This window comes from Vipera ursinii (assembly GCF_947247035.1).
Source record: "Vipera ursinii genome assembly, chromosome: Z".
In the NCBI taxonomy this organism is placed as follows: domain Eukaryota; kingdom Metazoa; phylum Chordata; class Lepidosauria; order Squamata; family Viperidae; genus Vipera; species Vipera ursinii.
Window position 1 is genome coordinate 43,026,440 of NC_139517.1, and position 17,640 is coordinate 43,044,079.

The 17,640-nt window shown below is 39.4% G+C and overlaps 3 protein-coding genes across 5 annotated transcripts in view; 1 reads left to right on the top strand and 2 right to left on the bottom strand.

Moving 5' to 3' along the window:
* PLCD3 (phospholipase C delta 3) overlaps positions 1 to 17,640 on the bottom strand; it is a 250,539-nt gene that overhangs the window by 109,833 nt on the left and 123,066 nt on the right. The window lies entirely within an intron of this gene.
* Positions 35 to 13,847, bottom strand: DCAKD (dephospho-CoA kinase domain containing). Of its 2 annotated transcripts, XM_083376514.1 has the most exons (6): positions 13,730 to 13,847; positions 12,256 to 12,373; positions 10,282 to 10,485; positions 7,377 to 7,464; positions 5,110 to 5,173; positions 35 to 4,557 (listed from the first exon to the last, which is right to left on the bottom strand). In XM_083376514.1, the coding sequence occupies exons 2-6, from the start codon at positions 12,365 to 12,367 to the stop codon at positions 4,408 to 4,410; spliced, it is 618 nt and encodes a 205-aa protein (XP_083232640.1). In that variant the 5' UTR covers positions 12,368 to 12,373; positions 13,730 to 13,847; the 3' UTR covers positions 35 to 4,407. The 2 variants fall into 2 exon arrangements, with proteins under 2 accessions (XP_083232640.1, XP_083232639.1); XM_083376513.1 differs by having other exon boundaries at positions 4,450 to 5,173.
* NMT1 (N-myristoyltransferase 1) overlaps positions 17,278 to 17,640 on the top strand; it is a 33,677-nt gene continuing 33,314 nt past the window's right edge. For both annotated transcript variants that reach the window (XM_083376311.1, XM_083376310.1), the window contains exon 1: positions 17,278 to 17,420. Coding sequence is in view for 1 of the 2 variants with exons in the window: in XM_083376310.1 (XP_083232436.1) it covers positions 17,293 to 17,420 (128 nt within the window). In the remaining variant the exon portion in view is untranslated. The remainder of the gene's footprint in view (positions 17,421 to 17,640) is intronic.

The window sequence follows — 17,640 nt, forward strand, 5'->3', positions numbered from 1 at the left end:
CGTGCACAAAGAGACAATTATATTGATTCACCATTGTTTTATTAATAGAATGTGAGTTTTGCATACATTCTAGGACATGCAAATTATACTATTAGTAGTTCAATGGAAAATATATACAGAAATGGGCACAATCCAGCACCACCACCATCAAATGTATGGAAAACAGTGGGCTTTCATTGCATAAAGTCTTTATATATCTGGCAATTCTTTGTATACAAATAGATTCATATACTGAAACCAGAAAGCTAGGATTTTATTCTCTTCTGTAGCTTGTTGTTGTTTCATTTTGCTGTATACATGCTTTGGAATTATCTTTTTTAATAATTAAAAGAAAAAATAATAATTGTATAAAAAGATAAAACATTTTGATTACTGGGTCCTGGAAAAATAATTGGCAAAAAAACTTCTTAGTTCAAAAAAATTAGAAGCTTTTACAGCAATCTGTATGGCATCTCTTAGAATTTACCAATTTATTCAGGCTGGCTGGGAATTCCAAGAATTATAGGGCAATATATCTGAAGAATACTGGATTAAAGAAGGTTGAGATATTTCTATGAGCCCATTTATTCCATGAAATTCTTCTGTACCTGTTTCTTTCCTTCACTTCTGTTCTTAATTTCACACCTTCCTCAATATTTTATGCATTTAAGTTTCTCAAATTCTTAGTAATTTAGCCCTTAATGTAAACAGCTGCATTATGAAAGTTGCAGTGCTCCAGTGTATTAGTTGCTAATAGCAAAAGCAAGATTTAAGCCGAAAGAGGTAGCGGAGCTAATTACTGTTTCCCAAAAATAAAATCGGGTCTTTTTTTCCCCTCCAAAAGAGGTTCCAGGTCTTATTTTGGGGGGATGTCTTTTATACTCACCTCAGGCACCAACAGCCCCACCCAGCTGGCTCACTTCTTCTGCAGCACTTCTTCTGTGGCTGAAGGAGCAGCTTCAATCTGCAGCTGCATTCCAGCCTGAATTTTGTAGTCAGGCCTTTCCAGAAGGCCTAAGCAGCTGAGTACAAAGTTATGGATTCAATCCATATGTTGGTTATCGGCTGCAGAGGTCTTCCAGAACCAAGCTATGGATTGAATCCATAGCTGCAGAAGACACTGCAGAAGAAGTGGGCCGGTGAGGAGAGGCCTGGCTGCCAGATAAATGGGTGCAGGGTGCATGGGGCAGCTCCACACCCCCACCCCTGCCCTAGCTTGATTTTTAGGTATGTGCCTCACCCCAAAACTAGGACTTATTTTGGGGGTAGGGCTTATATTAGGCCCACCCCCAAAAATCAAGCTAGGGCTTATTTTCGGGGTAGGCCTTACTTTTGGGAAAACATGGTAGTGTCAAATGACTTAACCTAATTTTTGCCACCATTTTCCTTAGTTGGTCACTTTCCCAAAGCAAAAATCAAATTAAAGTGCTCACTGTAGGGCCTCTCTGCTTTGTATATCAAGAGAAAATTTGCAATGCAGACAATATAGTGTTTTTTGCATTTTATTTGGGGAAACAGGGCACTACAGATTGGTTATGCTGAAATAGAAAACAAAAAAATAATTTTGTTCTTTGAACTGTTTAAACAGCTAAAGTGAAACCGGGCCACCACTGCCCTCTGCTGGACATTCAAGGTACTGCCTGTTTGTACTTTCACAAGTATTATTATTAAAGCCTATAGTTAAATAGATGGCTGATTACTTCAAAATAATTATCTGGAATTCTGTGTGCCATACAATGCCTTTCAGCTGTCATAGATGGGAGCAATGCTGCAGTGATTATAAAAATTATACACAATTTCCTTTTTTTAGGACAAAGGTCTCATCAGTCTAACTACAGTATTATCCAGTCAGATAACTTCCCTGAGGTGTTAGATTATAAACTAGTGTCTTACATAGAAGTCCAACACATTTCAGTCAACCTTTATTATTTGTATAAACAACTCAAGGAGGCGAACATATCTAATATTCTTTTTCTCCTATTTTCCCCAAAACAACCACCCTGTGAGGTCACTGGCCACTCTCACCCAGCCGGCTTTCATGCCTAAGGCAGGATTAGAACTCTCAATCTCCTGGATTCTAGCCTGGTGCTTTAACTACTTGATTAAACTGGCTTTCAACATCAGGAAGGCACCAATTTAAAGATGAAGGGCTTGTAGACCTAGGATATATTAGGCTACAGAAGTAATAATTGATGTTGACTATGTCCTTGAAGGAACCACAAAAGTAAACGTCTCTAAGAAATGGTTAATACTGTGTTTCCCCCGAAAGGAAGGCCTACCCCCAAAATAAGCCCTAACTTGATTTTTTGTATGAAACCCTGCAACCAAAGCCTCACTCATTTGCATATCACACATGTATTGCATGTAAAAAAGGATAGGGCTTCAATCATACAGTTCTATCCACTATCTTTTTTTAAATCCCCTTCTTTCAAAGTCAATATTGCCCTTGACTCTGAGTCAATAATAAAACAGTCTCCCCACTTTATTTCTTCTTTCCCATTTACCCTAACAAATTTAATACCTAACTTTAAACTATGTTTGGAACATCTAAGAACCTTGTGCAATCCCAGCACCACTGGGGCCTCCGTGTAGAGCTAAAATATTTGGTACCATTTTTTTTTTGCCAAGCTTGGGACTACTTTAAACTTCATTTTGTCATATAACATCTTTCCAGATGAAAATAAAACAGGTAGTATCTTAAGAAGAAGTTCACCCTAGAATGCAAAACTGGGCTTGTCAGGAGCCGAACCTCATTTCAACTTTATTCTCTTGCACAGTTTCCATACGTTTCAATTAGACTATTATGAAATAATGAATGTCTTAATGTGACCTATAATTTCTTTACATATCAGCAACAGCAGCAACTTTACATGAGCAACAATCTTATATTAAGATGGTAATGTAACTGAGCAATAATGGTTAGTTTCTCCATAAAATGTATGGGTACAAGAATATCTTAGGTATGTTTCAGTTACAACTTTATTAGTTTATTAAAATATAAAATACAGAAATACAAAGAAAAATTAGAACGGGGAAAAAGGGGAGAAGGAAAAGAAAAAGTGTAGGATAAAAGGGATAAGAAAAAGAATTGACTTCCAACTCTTTTTGGTGCAGTAGAATAAGATAATAACATGCAACCTTAATAGTATCTTAGGCATGTTCCAAGGCTCTCTGACTATATAGGAGTATATTTCAGCCCAAGTTGAGTTTCAGAATTAGACTCTACTATGTTTCTCTGCATTTCCATAATACAGAAATCTTGTTGACTGTCTCAAAAATCTTTGTAGACATGTGAAGTAGTCAAGATTGTGATTATAGAAAACTTAAAAATATTTTAACAGCATTACATTCCCTTATACTCATCTTAGACCAATAGTTATAATGTTAAATAAAAGGACTAAATTGCAAGATAAGCTAGTTATGTAACACTGAATTCTACTAGTCATTTTAATAAAAAGACAATACTCAATATGAAGCAGCATAATGTCTTAGTAAAAAGCTACAGATTTGATACCTTATTTACTTGCAGGAGGTTTTTTGGTTACATTTACTGCTCACCCACTCCTACAGAAGTAATAATTGATGTTGACTACGTCCTTGAAGGAACCACAAAAGTAAACATCTCTAAGAGATGGTTAATACTGTGTTTCCCCCGAAAGGAAGGCCTACTCCCAAAATAAGCCCTAACTTGATTTTTGGAGGTGGGCCTAAAATAAGCCCTACCCCCAAAATAACTCATAGTTTTGGGGTGAGGCACACAGCTAAAAATCAAGCTAGGGCAGGGGTGGCAGTGTGGAGCTGCACCACTTACCATGTACCTGCTTACCTTGCAGCCAGGCTTCTCCTCGCTGGCCCACTTCTTCTGTGGCGTCCCCAGGCCTGCATTTTATTTATGTATTTATTTTATTTATTTATTTGATTTATATACCGCCCTTCTCCTGAAGGACTCAGGGCGGTGTACAGGGCAATAAAATAAGAATATATTAGTTAAATAATTTTAAAACCCAAATCCATCAGGCCAGGCCGGCTTGTTCGAATAGATAAGTTTTTAGATCACGCTGGAAGGAGCGAAGGTCGGGGCCCATCCAGAGTTCAGCTGGTAAGCGGTTCCAAAGGATTGGTGCACCCACAGAGAATGCTCTCCCCCTGAGGGTCACCAGCCGACATTCTCTGACCGGTGGTACCCTGAGGAGGCCCTCTCTGTGGGAACATACAGGACGGAGGGACGTTGACGCCGGCAGTAGGTGCTCCCGTAGGTAATCCGGACCCATGCAATGTAGGGCTTTGTATGTCATCACCAGCACCTTGAATTTTGCAGTCAGAGGCCTTTCTGGAAGGCCTCTGTAGCTGAGAACTGAGCTATGGATTCAATCCATAGCTCGGTTCTGCAAGACCTCTGCAACTGAGAACCGAGCTATAATTCATAGCTCAGTACTCAGCTGCATAGGCCTTCTGGAAAGGCCTGACTGCAAAGTGCAGGCCAGAATGTAGCTGCAGAATGAAGATGCTCCTGCCCCAGAAGAAGTGGACCTGCTGGGCAGGGCTGTCGGTGCCGGAGTTGAGTATAAAAGACATCCCCTGAAAATAAAAAAAAAGTCCCTGTAGCAGATCTCATGCAATGATAAGATTTTTTTCCAAAAAAAAAAACAAAAAACAAACCCTTGTAGTTATTCTCATACCAAAAACTAATATGAAAACAGCACTTTGAATCTTTGCTTATTAAATTCATGTAGCCCCTTAATCATCACCCCAATTCAGCAGTCCACTTACTAATCCAAATCCCCACTAAAATCCCTTCCTGTCCCATAATCAATCTTTTATGCAAGCAGAATGAATCTTTTATGCATAAATGCAATCTAAATTAAGGGTTTAGATTTCCTCTGTCCTCTTTGATAATGATAGAACAGTCTATCACACAATTTGCTGTACTAGCAAGTACACAAGGCCTCCAACTCCTGCTGTTGCTGCTACAGCCAATAAGCGCACCATAAGGAACTCCAAGGAGTTCTCCAATTCTGCATGTAATTTCAGGACCTGCTTCTTGGTGGCTTCAGCATCTCCTGAGTTATCAATGACATGGTCAGCCAACTTGACCTTCTGAGCAAGGGGCATCTGGGCAAAAATGCGTACTTCTGCCTCTGTCTGAGTCAGCCCATTCCTGTGCATCAAGCGAGACAGCTGGACTTGTGGGTCACTGATAGAAGAGAGGAAAATGAATTCAGTTAAAATCAAATGTTCTCCAAATTGTACCTCTACTGTCCATCTAGACCAGGATCACTGGGAAAAGCAAAGCTTTCATCTTCTTTCTTCCCATTGCACGCAAGACGGATGCTTTGCTATTAGTGCACAGGAAGCAACAACTGTGATTAAGTCTGTCATTGTTAATGATAGTAGTGGTGAAAACTTTAACTATGACCATCCCTTAGTACTGTTCCCAACAGTAACAACTGATCAACAGAAGAAATTTAACCACTATTCCTTGGGCTCTTGAGCTGCCAGTGATCTTAATAGTTTCCAATATTCTTTATGTTGCCTTCACTTCATCATGACCAAACCCTATTTCACGCATCTCTCCAAGGTATAATGTGGTTGGCTTGATTTTGTTGGTGTGTTGCATTAACCTACCCCATTATGCTTTGTTAACAATGGTTTACAACTTAGCACTTCACACAAACTCAGTCACACAAGAAATATATGACAGATTTCTTTGACAGATGAAATCTACTCTTCAGGTTCTTCTACTGAATTCTCTGGTATGAAAGAAATTAATCATACTCCATACCCCACCCTCTTTTTCCGAAAGAATCTGAAAATATCATAACTTTTATTTTTCTCCCATAATTGAACATTCTGCAACAGCAAAAGACATAAAGTACTGCAGTCAGGAGCACGGGGGTTGGGGCGTTGGGGGGGAAGAGAGACAAAGAAAGAGAAGTTGCTGATAGTGGAACAACATCAGTGTGTATAATAAGCACAACAATAATAAAAGAATTAAGATCTTACCTCCAATACCCATCTCAAGTCTCAAATGTCTTGGTCTTATAATGTACATAAAAGCTAGAATATGTAAGTACAAAGCAATGACTAAGAAAATGCACAATTCAGGAAGCAGGACGTTTCAGTTACTTGGTCCTACTCCACTTCAACACACCGTTTTCTTGAGGTTTGACTCTTCAGAAAGCTCAGCATATCCATGTGATGATGGATTGGAAAATGAGATAGGTAATTTTGTCAACAAGTTTCCCTGTGCATATGGCTTGTCTCCTTAGATACCAGGAGGTGGTCTTGCAGAAACAAGCTGAATTACATTAGAGCAGATATGTGCTTTTCCTATGACCATTTGTAGTATGATGGGTCTTGCCCCATGGAGACCCATACCAGAAAGAAGAATTCTCTACAGCCTATAGATTCTGATATGTAGCAGTAGTAGTAATAGGAGGAACAGGAATACAAATTCCTTCTCAACCAGCTATAGAAATACAAGTGGCTACTGGAACATATAAATGCATTATGAATAACTGCATACACAAAAGACAATATGCATTTAGTATGCTACATTAAAAGGCACTGCCTGTAAACAGACTCTAATGCCAGATCCGAAAACCATTCAGAAAACTACTGAAATGCAGAGAATCGGATGAAGAGACTCAGGTCATGTGGCTTTATTATAATCATCACAGTTACATGGAAGGACCACAAATTACTCTTACTCCATTTCAATGGCTCTTCAATTCCTAAGGACAACTCCATGACACCAGCCTTTTCAACTCTAACGTGGGTTAAATATTCTTTTAATAGTTACATGAAAATGCTCTTTATTTCTACTTCCATTTAAAGAAAACAATATATTACATGGCCCATTCTCTGACTTTCATTCCATCTAAATCAGGGCTTTTCAACCAGTGCTACGGGTACCACCTGTGGTACATTGGCACCTGGCAGGTGGTACGCGAACATCCTAGAAAAGTGGTAGTGGGGGAGGGGAATGAATTGAACTGGTGGCATCACCGCACAAGCCTGAGCGAGAGATGGCTGGAGCTGCAGGGCTCAGCAGAAGCGCCAGGATCAGCACCAGGTTCCAGCTGGAGCTCAGCGCTGATCCTGGCTCTTCTGCTGAGCCCAGAAGAAGAGCAGATCATCTGGAATGTTGCAGCATCTCCAGGGTCTTTTGATTTACATTCAGATGCTTGGCAACTGATTCATATTTATGATGGTCACAGTCTCCCAGGGTCATGTGAAGTGACCAAAACCTGCTGCACTCCCAGGGTCATGTGAAGTGACCAAAACCTGCTGCAACCACCCAGAAGACAGGGGGGAATAAAAATCAAACACCCCCCACCCCCACTGCCATTTCTCAACAGAAATGCTCGGACAGGAGCATCCAATATTCTCCTTACCAATACACAACAACTGTGTGCTTCATGAATCTGGTCAGCATTTTGCTCTCAAAGAGGAGGGGGATATCCAGAATTACATATCGATAACCTGGAAAAATTAAATAAATCCTTTATTATAAACATTTTTTTCAATAGTAGTAAACGTTTTGGGTATGATGCTGCAAATATAAACAAGTAGGCCTCAGGTACAACCATTTGTTCAGTATTACAACAGTGTTGAAGGAGAGAGATTTACAACCAGTCTGCCAATTTATGGCCATTGCAGCATCCCTGCGATCATATGAACACAGATGCTTGTCAACTGGCTCACAATTATGACAGTTGCATGTTCCATGGTGACATGATTGCCATTTCCCTGCCTGCCTTCCACAAGCAAAGTCAATGACCGCCCATCCTCTGTAGCTCCTTATCTCCCACCCATCCACCTATGTTCCACAGTGCTCTTTAGTCTGCCTGTGTAGACATAATTTAAGTGCCTCATCCCACTTTGTGGTCACATAAGGTCCTCACTGATCAATCTGCATGGTCCTCACTTAATGACAGCAACATGAACTCCCAGCTTTGCCATCACTAGGCAATGTAGTCATGAGATGATTTGTTTTATGACCACATTGCTTAGTGACAGAAACTCCAGTCCTAATTGCCATCATAACCTGAGGACTACCTGTATTTCGCTACAATTTAATCAGTGACTAAATAATACTGATTAGACTTCATATGACACTCATTCAAACTAGTGCTCCTACCACCAATGCAGAAGGCTAATATAGGTTTCATGATCAAGTTCAATATAAAAATCAATGGAACATGCAAGCAAGATGTACTACATGGGACTGGAATGCCGAAGTGAGGGAAACACGAAATAATATATGGTTAGATTATATGATTTAGGAAACCAAAATGAAGCAAGAAACTGATGTATTAATTCAGGGGTCTTCAAACTTGGCCCTTTTATGACTTGTGGACTTCAACTCCCAACATGGACGAACGCGGCAGGTCTCCGAACGGGGCGGCAGCGGCTTGGGAGAGGTGCGCGCGCACTCTGCAAACCGCCGCCGTCCCGCTTGCACAGCTGCCGCGTTCGTCAAACATGGTTGAACGTGGCAGGTCTCCGAACGGGACGGCGGCGGCTTGGGAGAGGTGCGCGCGCACTCTCCAAACCGCCGCCGTCCCATTTGCACAGCTGCCGCGTTCGTCAAACATGGACGAACGCGGCAGGTCTCCGAACGGGACGGCAGCGGCTTGGGAGAGGTACGAACGCACTCTCCAAACCGCCGCCGTCCCGTTTGCACAGCTGCCGCGTTCGTCCATGTTTGATGAACGCGGCAGGCCTCCAAACGGGACGGCGGCAGCTTGGGAGAGGTGCGCGTGCACTCTCCAAACCGCCGCTGTCCCGTTTGCACAGCTGCCGCGTTCGTCCATGTTTGATGAACGCGGCAGGTCTCCGAACGGGACGACGCGCACCTCTCCACACACACACACATATATCACTGTCCATTTTGAATACATAGCAGAAAGAGGAAACTGGGACTGAATCATGATGTTCTGCTTCGAATACCACAAAGCTTCCTCCCAAAAGGTAACAAAGAAAACATGTGAAGAAGTACATCCTGCGGACTCTTCAAGCATAGTTTATATGCTGTGTCCTGGATAGAAGGAAGTGAACTACCAATCATCTTTCCTGCCATCCTCATCACTCTCTGCACAGCCTTCCTGTCCAAAGCAGTAATGCTTCCAAACCAAACAGTAATGCAATATGCTCACAATCATCCCTCTATAGAAAGTGGTAAGAACAGGGGAAGGTAGATGTACTTTTCTCATGCAATGCAGAAAATGCATGCGCTGCTATGCCTGCTTCACCACAACAGTGTCTTGTTGTTGAGTGACCATGCTAGCCTATTCTTTAGCTACACATCCAGAAACCTGATGCTGCTAACCAGCTCCACAGGTAAATCATTAATACACAGAGCAGTGTGGCTGTGGCTGCCTTTTCTAAAATTGACAATGATTGTCATCCTGAATAAGGCCCACTAGTGTTGTATGATCCACATACTTCATACTATGGCTGATGGCAAACCTTGCATAACAGTCATGGGTCAACAGGGTGAACAATAACAGACTTAGGACACAACCTTGAGGAGAACCTGTGCTCAAGAAAATGGCGTTAGAAATATTAATCCCAACTCACACATACTGGGGCCTATTAATAAGAAAATCAAGAATCCAGTTGCACAAAGGAGTAACGAAGCCTAAAAGGCCCAGTTTGTCTACTAAATGCTGAGGAACAATTGTATTAGATGTTGAACTGAAGTCGACAAACAGCATTCGCACCTGAGTGTTTCATTCCTCTAAGTCTGCCAAGCTCAAATGGAGAACAGAATAAATAGCATCCTCTGAAGAGTGATTTGGAAGGTACTGGATTAGATTGGTTTGATGGCTGTATTTGTCACAGTTATCACAAAGTAAATGGGAAAATATAAGGACACTGCAGAAATCCCAATTGCCAAGCCATTATTTTATCTTATCAAATTCAAAGAGTGCTTTTAGAAGAGTAGCAGGAGAATTGGGGTATTGGAGAAGTATCTGAGCATTTCAGGAGGCCTGACATTATGCACAATGCTGCCTAAAGATTCTTTTGTGTGTGCTCTTTAAAACCACATTAAGGGACTACAGATGCAAAGGGCAAATATAAAGAACAGAGAATCCTGAAGATATAAACTGTAAAAGAGTGCTTGCAAACAATATGTCACAAAGGGAATCAGCAAAGTTGCCTTTTCAGCCTTTCCTTCCCTTGCCATGGTATAATAAAATGGACACATGACCAACAGAGATATTATCATTTTTATCAGCAGGGCGGGTGCGCCAAGAATTCTACAAAGTAATATTAACTCTCCCAGCTGCTTACCCAAGACAAAGTATTTCAAGATCTGTTTTAACATCTCCTTCTGGATCTCAGGATGAGTGATGGAGTTTAGCAGTTGACGTTTTTCTGGCTGGGAAAAAATTATATTTCCTAAAGCTTCACGGTTGATCTCACCACTCTCCAAAAGAATTTCTGGACCGAAGGAATGCACAATACGTCGATATGCATGGAAGTATGGCTGAACCACTGGGGAAAGAAAACATTATAATAGGAAGAGCCACCAAATATTCCTTAAAAGAGTCAGTATTTAGTTGGTCCATATATTTTGCAAAGACTTTCAGCTGGCAAGAAGGGAGGCAAGGAAAAAACCCTACTTATTAAACCAATTTATAGTCTGCTTATCTTCATGCTTAGAAACAAACAAACTTCTCTTCTAAATGTTGCATTAGTGCTGCTGCACCTCCAGCAACAATTCACAGATCACAGACAAAATTAAATGACAGAAATCAGTCTGATGGGAGCAGAAAATCATATATCTAGAAGGCATTTTTTCCTTTGCAGAAATAATGTATTTATCCAAGGCAATATGGCTGCATTCATCTCATCATCAACGATTTGAAATTGAATGGTCAGAGATGCATTTTCGCTCTCAAGGCAGCATCTGAAATCTACCTTTCAAAAAGGCTCAAATGCTAACAAATATCATAATCTCTTGTAGCGATGAATTCTATAGTTAAGACTGATGGTATGTTATATCTTATATTAGATGTCTCAAGTGGTTAAATACTGTCATAAATCAGCCATATATTTTAGTTTGGGATGGGCAAGTGGAAATAGCAAAATAAGATAAGATAACCTTTATTGTCATTTTTTTTTTACTGTGGGCACAACGGCACACATCAAAAATGAAATTTAGTTGCCTGCTCTCAAAGTGGAACACATACATGACAAACACCTAACCATACTATACACACATATGTATATAGACCCACACCCCTACATATACACTGAGAATAAACACTGAAAATAAAGAAGATAGTTCTTTTTACAGCTGCCTCAACTGTAGTCCACTTAAGTCATATAAAATGAGTTCCCTCATCTACTCCCAGCCCCCAAAGAAAGGATTTTGAAGGCTAAGCTTTATAGTAAATAAGGAGTTAAAAAGGTGAAATTCCCAGCATGATTTTCTTCCTCAAACAGTGCTATATATAGTGATGGGATTTAACCAGGAACAACTTCCCATCGCCCTGTGCGCTCAAACAGAGAGGGCCTCCTCAGGGTGCCAGAAAATTTCAGCTGGTGACCCCCCAGGGGGAGGGCCTTCTCTGTGGGGGGCACCTGCCCTGTGGAATCAGCTCCCCTTGGAGCTCCGGATGGCCCCTGACCTCCAGTCCTTCCGTTGTGACCTTAAGACACTTCTTTTCCAACAGGCCGACCTGGACTGATGATAAGGGGTTTTAATATGGTTTTAACATTTTATTGGTTTTAGTTGGGGCTAGGTATAGTTTAATTTCTTCTTAATATTTGTATCCTATTTATATTTTATTGTTGTTAGCCACCCTGAGTCCTTCGGGAGATAGGGCGGCATATAAGTCCCAATAAATAAATAAAATAAATAAATAAAGGATCTTATAAGGGAGAAAGGATTTTAATAACCCTTTACCTGCACAAGCAATTTTCCATTATAAATTTTCTCCTCTTCCCAGGGTCAGTACTGTTTATATGTGCGTGTATGTGTGTGTGTGAGAGAGAGAGAGAGAAAGGGTGGGGAGTATAGGTGTAGAGAAAGAGAGGTAGAGACATAAACACACATACATGATTAGAAAATCTTCAGGTGGAATTTAGTACAAAGGCAAAAATATACCAACTAAGGCATGTGAAATGTCATATTTAAAAGCAAGAAGTATGGAATCATTCCCAATAATGTCTCCATTTGGAATTCTACAGGATTTCTAAATAGTGGTTCTCTGACAAATCATATTGATCTGCAAACAAATAACTTCATAGAAACCTTACCTTGACGAGCTATAACATCAGCATCAATAATAGCACAACCCAGTTCCTGCAACAGAGCTACTACTGTACTTTTCCCTGATGCAATGCCACCTGTCAATCCCACCAAAAACATTTTGCCCTGAAAATGAAAGAAAATACTAAATCTGACATAATTTGTACATTTTTAAAAATGAAACAAAAATATGAGTTTAGAGATATTGTATATTCATTGTCACCTTACCTAACTTGGCGATTACTTTTCAGTTTTACATTCAAATACATATCCAGCACAAAAAGCATTTTTATAGGCCTTAATTCCAACTATTAATAAAATTACAAACTATTGCCCCCAAACTGCTTTGGAACTTTTAAATCCATGCTTGAAATATAGTTTCATTAACTTCTCTTCTTTAGGGGCCTCCTTGACCCTTAAAATTATTTTGGCATTCAAAGAAATGTCTCATGATAAGCATCTCAAAATTCCTGTCTCCTTTTTTTCCCTTTTTTGAACTACATAGCCCACTCTTGTAAATTTTATTAATTTGCATTAAAAAGAAAATATCTTTCTTTTGTCAAGTTTCACCCACCACAGAAACAATGGGATAATCAGAGGAAGCATGCACAATTTAGAAAGGTTGTCTATTCCCCAAGCTGTTAACTGCCTTGTAATAGAAATCACATTTTACTTCCCCCCCACCATAACTCTGCTAGCTGCCCCCCCCTTTTCGGAAAAGCAAACAATTTGTTTCAGAACTTCTAAATCAGATCAGAGTCCTCTGGTGCAGCAAAAAATCTCCATTTGTCTTCTTCAATTCTCGTAAGAATTGCAAATATTATTATTCACAATCATTACTGCAGCTATTAGGCATGAAAAGTAAATCTGAAGTCCTTCGTAAGGTTATAAAGCAATTTCAATTTTAGAGTATCTCAAACCGTTTCTGCAAGTACTATTCAAAATATGTTAATGATATCTCCACTTCGAGAACTCAGTATTTCAAATTTAAGCATTACTATGAATATTATCTTTTGTTTCAAAGGTTTAGATTTATTAAATAAATCATTTCTACCCCATCGACCCACACCCGCTCATTTTAGAGGGAGGTACAGCTTAGCCGAAATTGGCTGATTTTATTCCTGGGAATTAAATAGAAAACATACCCCGGAAGAGAACAATACAAATTATTTTCATACTGTCTCCTATAACAGAAGTGTATGCGGGTTTTAGTATCTTTATTCCGATCCACTACTACCGTTGTTCTGTCATATAACGAGCAATTTTTCTCAAATGCAATAAAGGTACACAAACGCAGTCCTATGAGAACTCGTACCACTTGCACCTAATTTCTACAAAAGAAGGGGCAGGCTGGAGTTTAAAATCATTACACCAATCTGACATCCCTTTCATATAAACGGAGAATTAAGGACTGACTACTACGATTATTCAAGGAGAGAAATGACCCTGCCTATGTTCAGAATAAACCTGCCCATGCCTCACCAGTATCTGGAACGGGGGGGGGACTTATTCTCCCATGCAAGAGAAAAAGGCTTTCAGTTCCCTTCGATGATCTGAATTCTTTCAAGCACTTCCCCTATTTCGAAAGGTTGCTACGCTAACTTCTTGGGCTTCACGTACATTTCATTTTTCTTATTCGTTATTGGCTGAAAGAAATCACGCTGGGAATTTCATCCAATCCCTATTACCCAAACTGAGCTTGACTTTTCCAGGCGTGAAGCCAAACAAAGAAAGGAAACGCAGACCGGTAGGGGATACTTAGGTTGATATGTTCTTTCTAATGTCAAAATTGCATTACGTACGGCGTTTCTTACTAAGTCAATAGGAGCACTGCTTTGTTCCAGATGAAAATAATTCCTCGACAAATAGTAATCGTTGACATATTCCTGGTCTTACCAATTAGGTTGGCCAATTCTTGAAATAATTATAGGAAGAAAATAAGGATAAAGTACTTGTCCAGCAGTCTTTTAGATGTTTGGAATTAACATTTTCGGAATTCCTAATCTGCATGGTCAAAGGACTTGTTGGAAAAGGCTTTCCTTGAGGTCTTACTGAAGGATTTCAGATAGGATAATTCTGAAGAAGAGTCCAGTACAAAATTTGCTTGTTATTTGGCATACACAATAAAGTCTATTCAGGTGGAAAGCCTTTAGCAATTGACTGCAACTAAAAAACAAAAGCAAAGCCAATGTTTTTCTCATGGGTTAAAATAGCGTTTGATTTTAACTTTGAGTGGAATGGCCCTGGTTTAAATCCCTACTAAACTATTAAACTCATAGTGACTTTTGACTAGCCAATCTTATAGGATTACTGAGATAACATTTGCAAGGGCAACCATGCATAATTCCCTAAGCTCTATGAAGAAAGCGAATTACAAAAGCATAATTTATTAGCATATTGGGTTTAAAAATAGATGAGAGGTCTGGAAACTTTTGAAAGCCTTGGAGAATTTCAATCAGTCTAATGATATATAGCACTGAATTAAAAATGGGTCAAAGATATTGTGTAATGTGATATAATATAAATCACAATCATATATTCATAACTCTTATTTTGTTTTTATGTGCCAAATTATACATAACATAAAAGCAATTTCAGAGAAGCCTTATTTAAGGTAACTTAAAAATTAAGGCCTTTTCTACAAAATGAATAGGCAGTTGTGCCTATCCCAGGTAATTTTTCCTCTGAGTCAAACTTGATGATGATAATTGAAAAACATCTATACAAGTTTCTTGTAATGTTATAGAAGTAGTTTCTTTTTCCAGAATAATTTTTGGACCTCCTAGTTCTCACATCTAAATGTTAAATATGCTCACCCTACTTAGCTTCAGAAAGAAAATCAGCTTGTCCATTAGTGCCACCTGTTGGGGTAAAATATTCATTTATCTAGACATAAACCATTGTGGACCTTCCTTCTGAGTAAATGTTTAAGATTGCACTATCATATTTATAAGCTATATAGACACTGATGTACTCATTTTAACAAACCTTTTGTTTTCATCATGGTTCAGTCCAAGCCAGGGATAAACAACATGGCGACTGCTTTAGAAAGAAGGTTGCAGTTTACTGAAGAGGAGAACCAGACAGAAAGATGGCTCTGGAAGAAAAAAGGAGAGCACATATAGGGAGTGGGTTTTTATACCCTCTGGAGCTCTTGAGGTTGTTTCCTGTTCCTGTTTGAGGCTTTGTATTTCCTGTGTCATGTATTTTGACCTGTGTCCCTTTGGCATCTGTGGGTTAATCCTATTATGTCCTGTCTTAGAGTTTGGGTGGGGTATGTAGACTTTAGGTGTTTTTGTTTTCTTAATCTTCTAGCTGGGGGCCTCCAACCTTCCTGAACAGATTACAGTATTTACATCTGCATTTCTGTAGAGCTGGTTTCTGCTTGGGGGAGGGAGACTTGGGGATATTAAGAAAAACTGGGCATGCTTTTCTGCCTTTTTAAGATCCTTTGAGGAAATATATTCTGCCTTTTAAATATTTCCTTCTCTGGGGGGCTGATTTCCCACACTTGAATGATGGATTCAGGAAAATAATTATATACAATTCCCTATATAATTTCCCTTAAATTATATCTTCTGGATGTATTGATAACAACTTCTTTGTGCAATCTTTTTCTGATAAATGCATAAACTGGGAAGTATAGAAGTTGTAATCCATTACTTTTAGCACATTTTGTGCATATATTCATATTCATACAAAAACTATTACGGTATGCATATACTTTGCCTTCTTGCACAATTATTTTGTCCAGGGCTTAGCCATGATCAAAGAACTTTATTCATTCATCTAGATGACTTCTTCCTTAATCTCAAATAGCTGAGAATGTTGTATAAAATGTATATTATTTTTGTGAAGCTGGAAATTAACTACATATACCCCAAAATATCAGAATCCCTTTATTTTTGTACAAGAATATTGGGAATGAGCCTAGGTGGAAAAACAATTTCTAAGATGAAACTAATGTATGCCTTTCCTACTGTTTTAAATAAATTGGGTAAAATTTTCAAGCCTCATATTCATCGCAGCCAGTTTGCTTGGAATGATGCTCAATGGATACCTCATACCTGTCATTTACATTGAGTCCTGCTGACTCAGTGAACCATCTCCTAGGAAAATTATGGGATTAAAGCCTATAATAAAAATCTCTTTAACAAAACAAATTAATACAAAGGTTCAAACATAGCTTCAGCTTTGCTGAGTATTTTGGCTTTTGAATTTTCCCCTCTTCTGATCAGTAAGAACATAATAATGTTCCTGGACCAGACCAAAAACCATCTTAATCCAACATTTTGTTTCCAACAGAGGCCAAAAATATGGCTTTGTAGTGCTCTGAAGCACTGGTTAAAACCTACCAGTTTCAGAGGACAGGAGAATAATAGTTGGATGTCACCTACTGTTCAAAGAATTTGATAAATCTGATAAATATAATTAAACTGCCAAATAAATAGAAGAGTCCCTAACAAGTCAACAAAATAATCTAGGCAGATAGGTTTTAATCTATCCTTGAAAAGACTGTTCCATAACTAAAATGAAGTTATTCCAAAATTAGAACTCCCATTATATGGAAGAAAACATCCCCCTAGAGGGTCAGTCATCTAGCTGAATTTTAGGAAAGCAATTAAGTTGATTATGTTTTGCTCAACACTTAGGAATTAAATGTTATTTGGGTAGTTTTAGGTTGCGTTTTTATTGACTTTAAAACATTTGCCTGTTTTAGTTAGAACTTTCTATATTGTTAATTTTTAATATTTTTATTTGCAATAAACAGGTCAAAATTTGGGGATACATACATACAATATTGGTAATAAACAATAAATTAAGTAAAATTTCCATCTTTCCCGTCATTTAGGGCATGCAACAGACAATTAGCTTAGTACTGGGAACCATTTTTCCTCAAAGACTCATGGGTACTTTGGTCCCACGCCCTTTATTGCTTAATAAGGAGTTTCTTAATTACACCGTTGCCTACAAATCCCACAGCGCACTGCAGTTGGGCGTCCAATCCCGATTTGGCTTTGGGCACTGCGCAACTGCGTCAGCCGATGAGGCTTCCCTTTACCAAGATGGCGGACGATAGTGAGACTGCGGTGAAGGGGATAGCAGACGAGGAGAATAATCACCAACAATGCAGCGATTGTGAGAACGATGACGAGCACAATTACAACCAAAGGCAAGCGGGTGCTGAATCTCATGGAGCAAAATTCCTCGGAGTGGAGCCGCCGTAGTATTATTGTAGAAGGGAGGGAGGAAAGGGGGAACGTGAGCGAGGCCTAGCCCACTTTCCTTTGCGTAGCACTTGATTGGGTGGGGGGGCCTAGATGTTGTGTGCTGAATGGTTGGTTGCTTTGCCTGTTCTCAAAGAACCACCAATGATTACCGACCACAGTTGC

Coding starts and splice junctions, on each gene's coding strand:
- DCAKD (XM_083376513.1), bottom strand. CDS start 12,367: ATGTTTTTGGTGGGATTGACAGGTGGCATTGCATCAGGGAAAAGTACA. Junction 10,486..12,255: donor TGATGTTATAGCTCGTCAAG/GTAAGGTTTCTA, acceptor TTCTTTCCCCAG/TGGTTCAGCCATACTTCCAT. Junction 7,465..10,281: donor CTTGAAATACTTTGTCTTGG/GTAAGCAGCTGG, acceptor TAATTTTTCCAG/GTTATCGATATGTAATTCTG.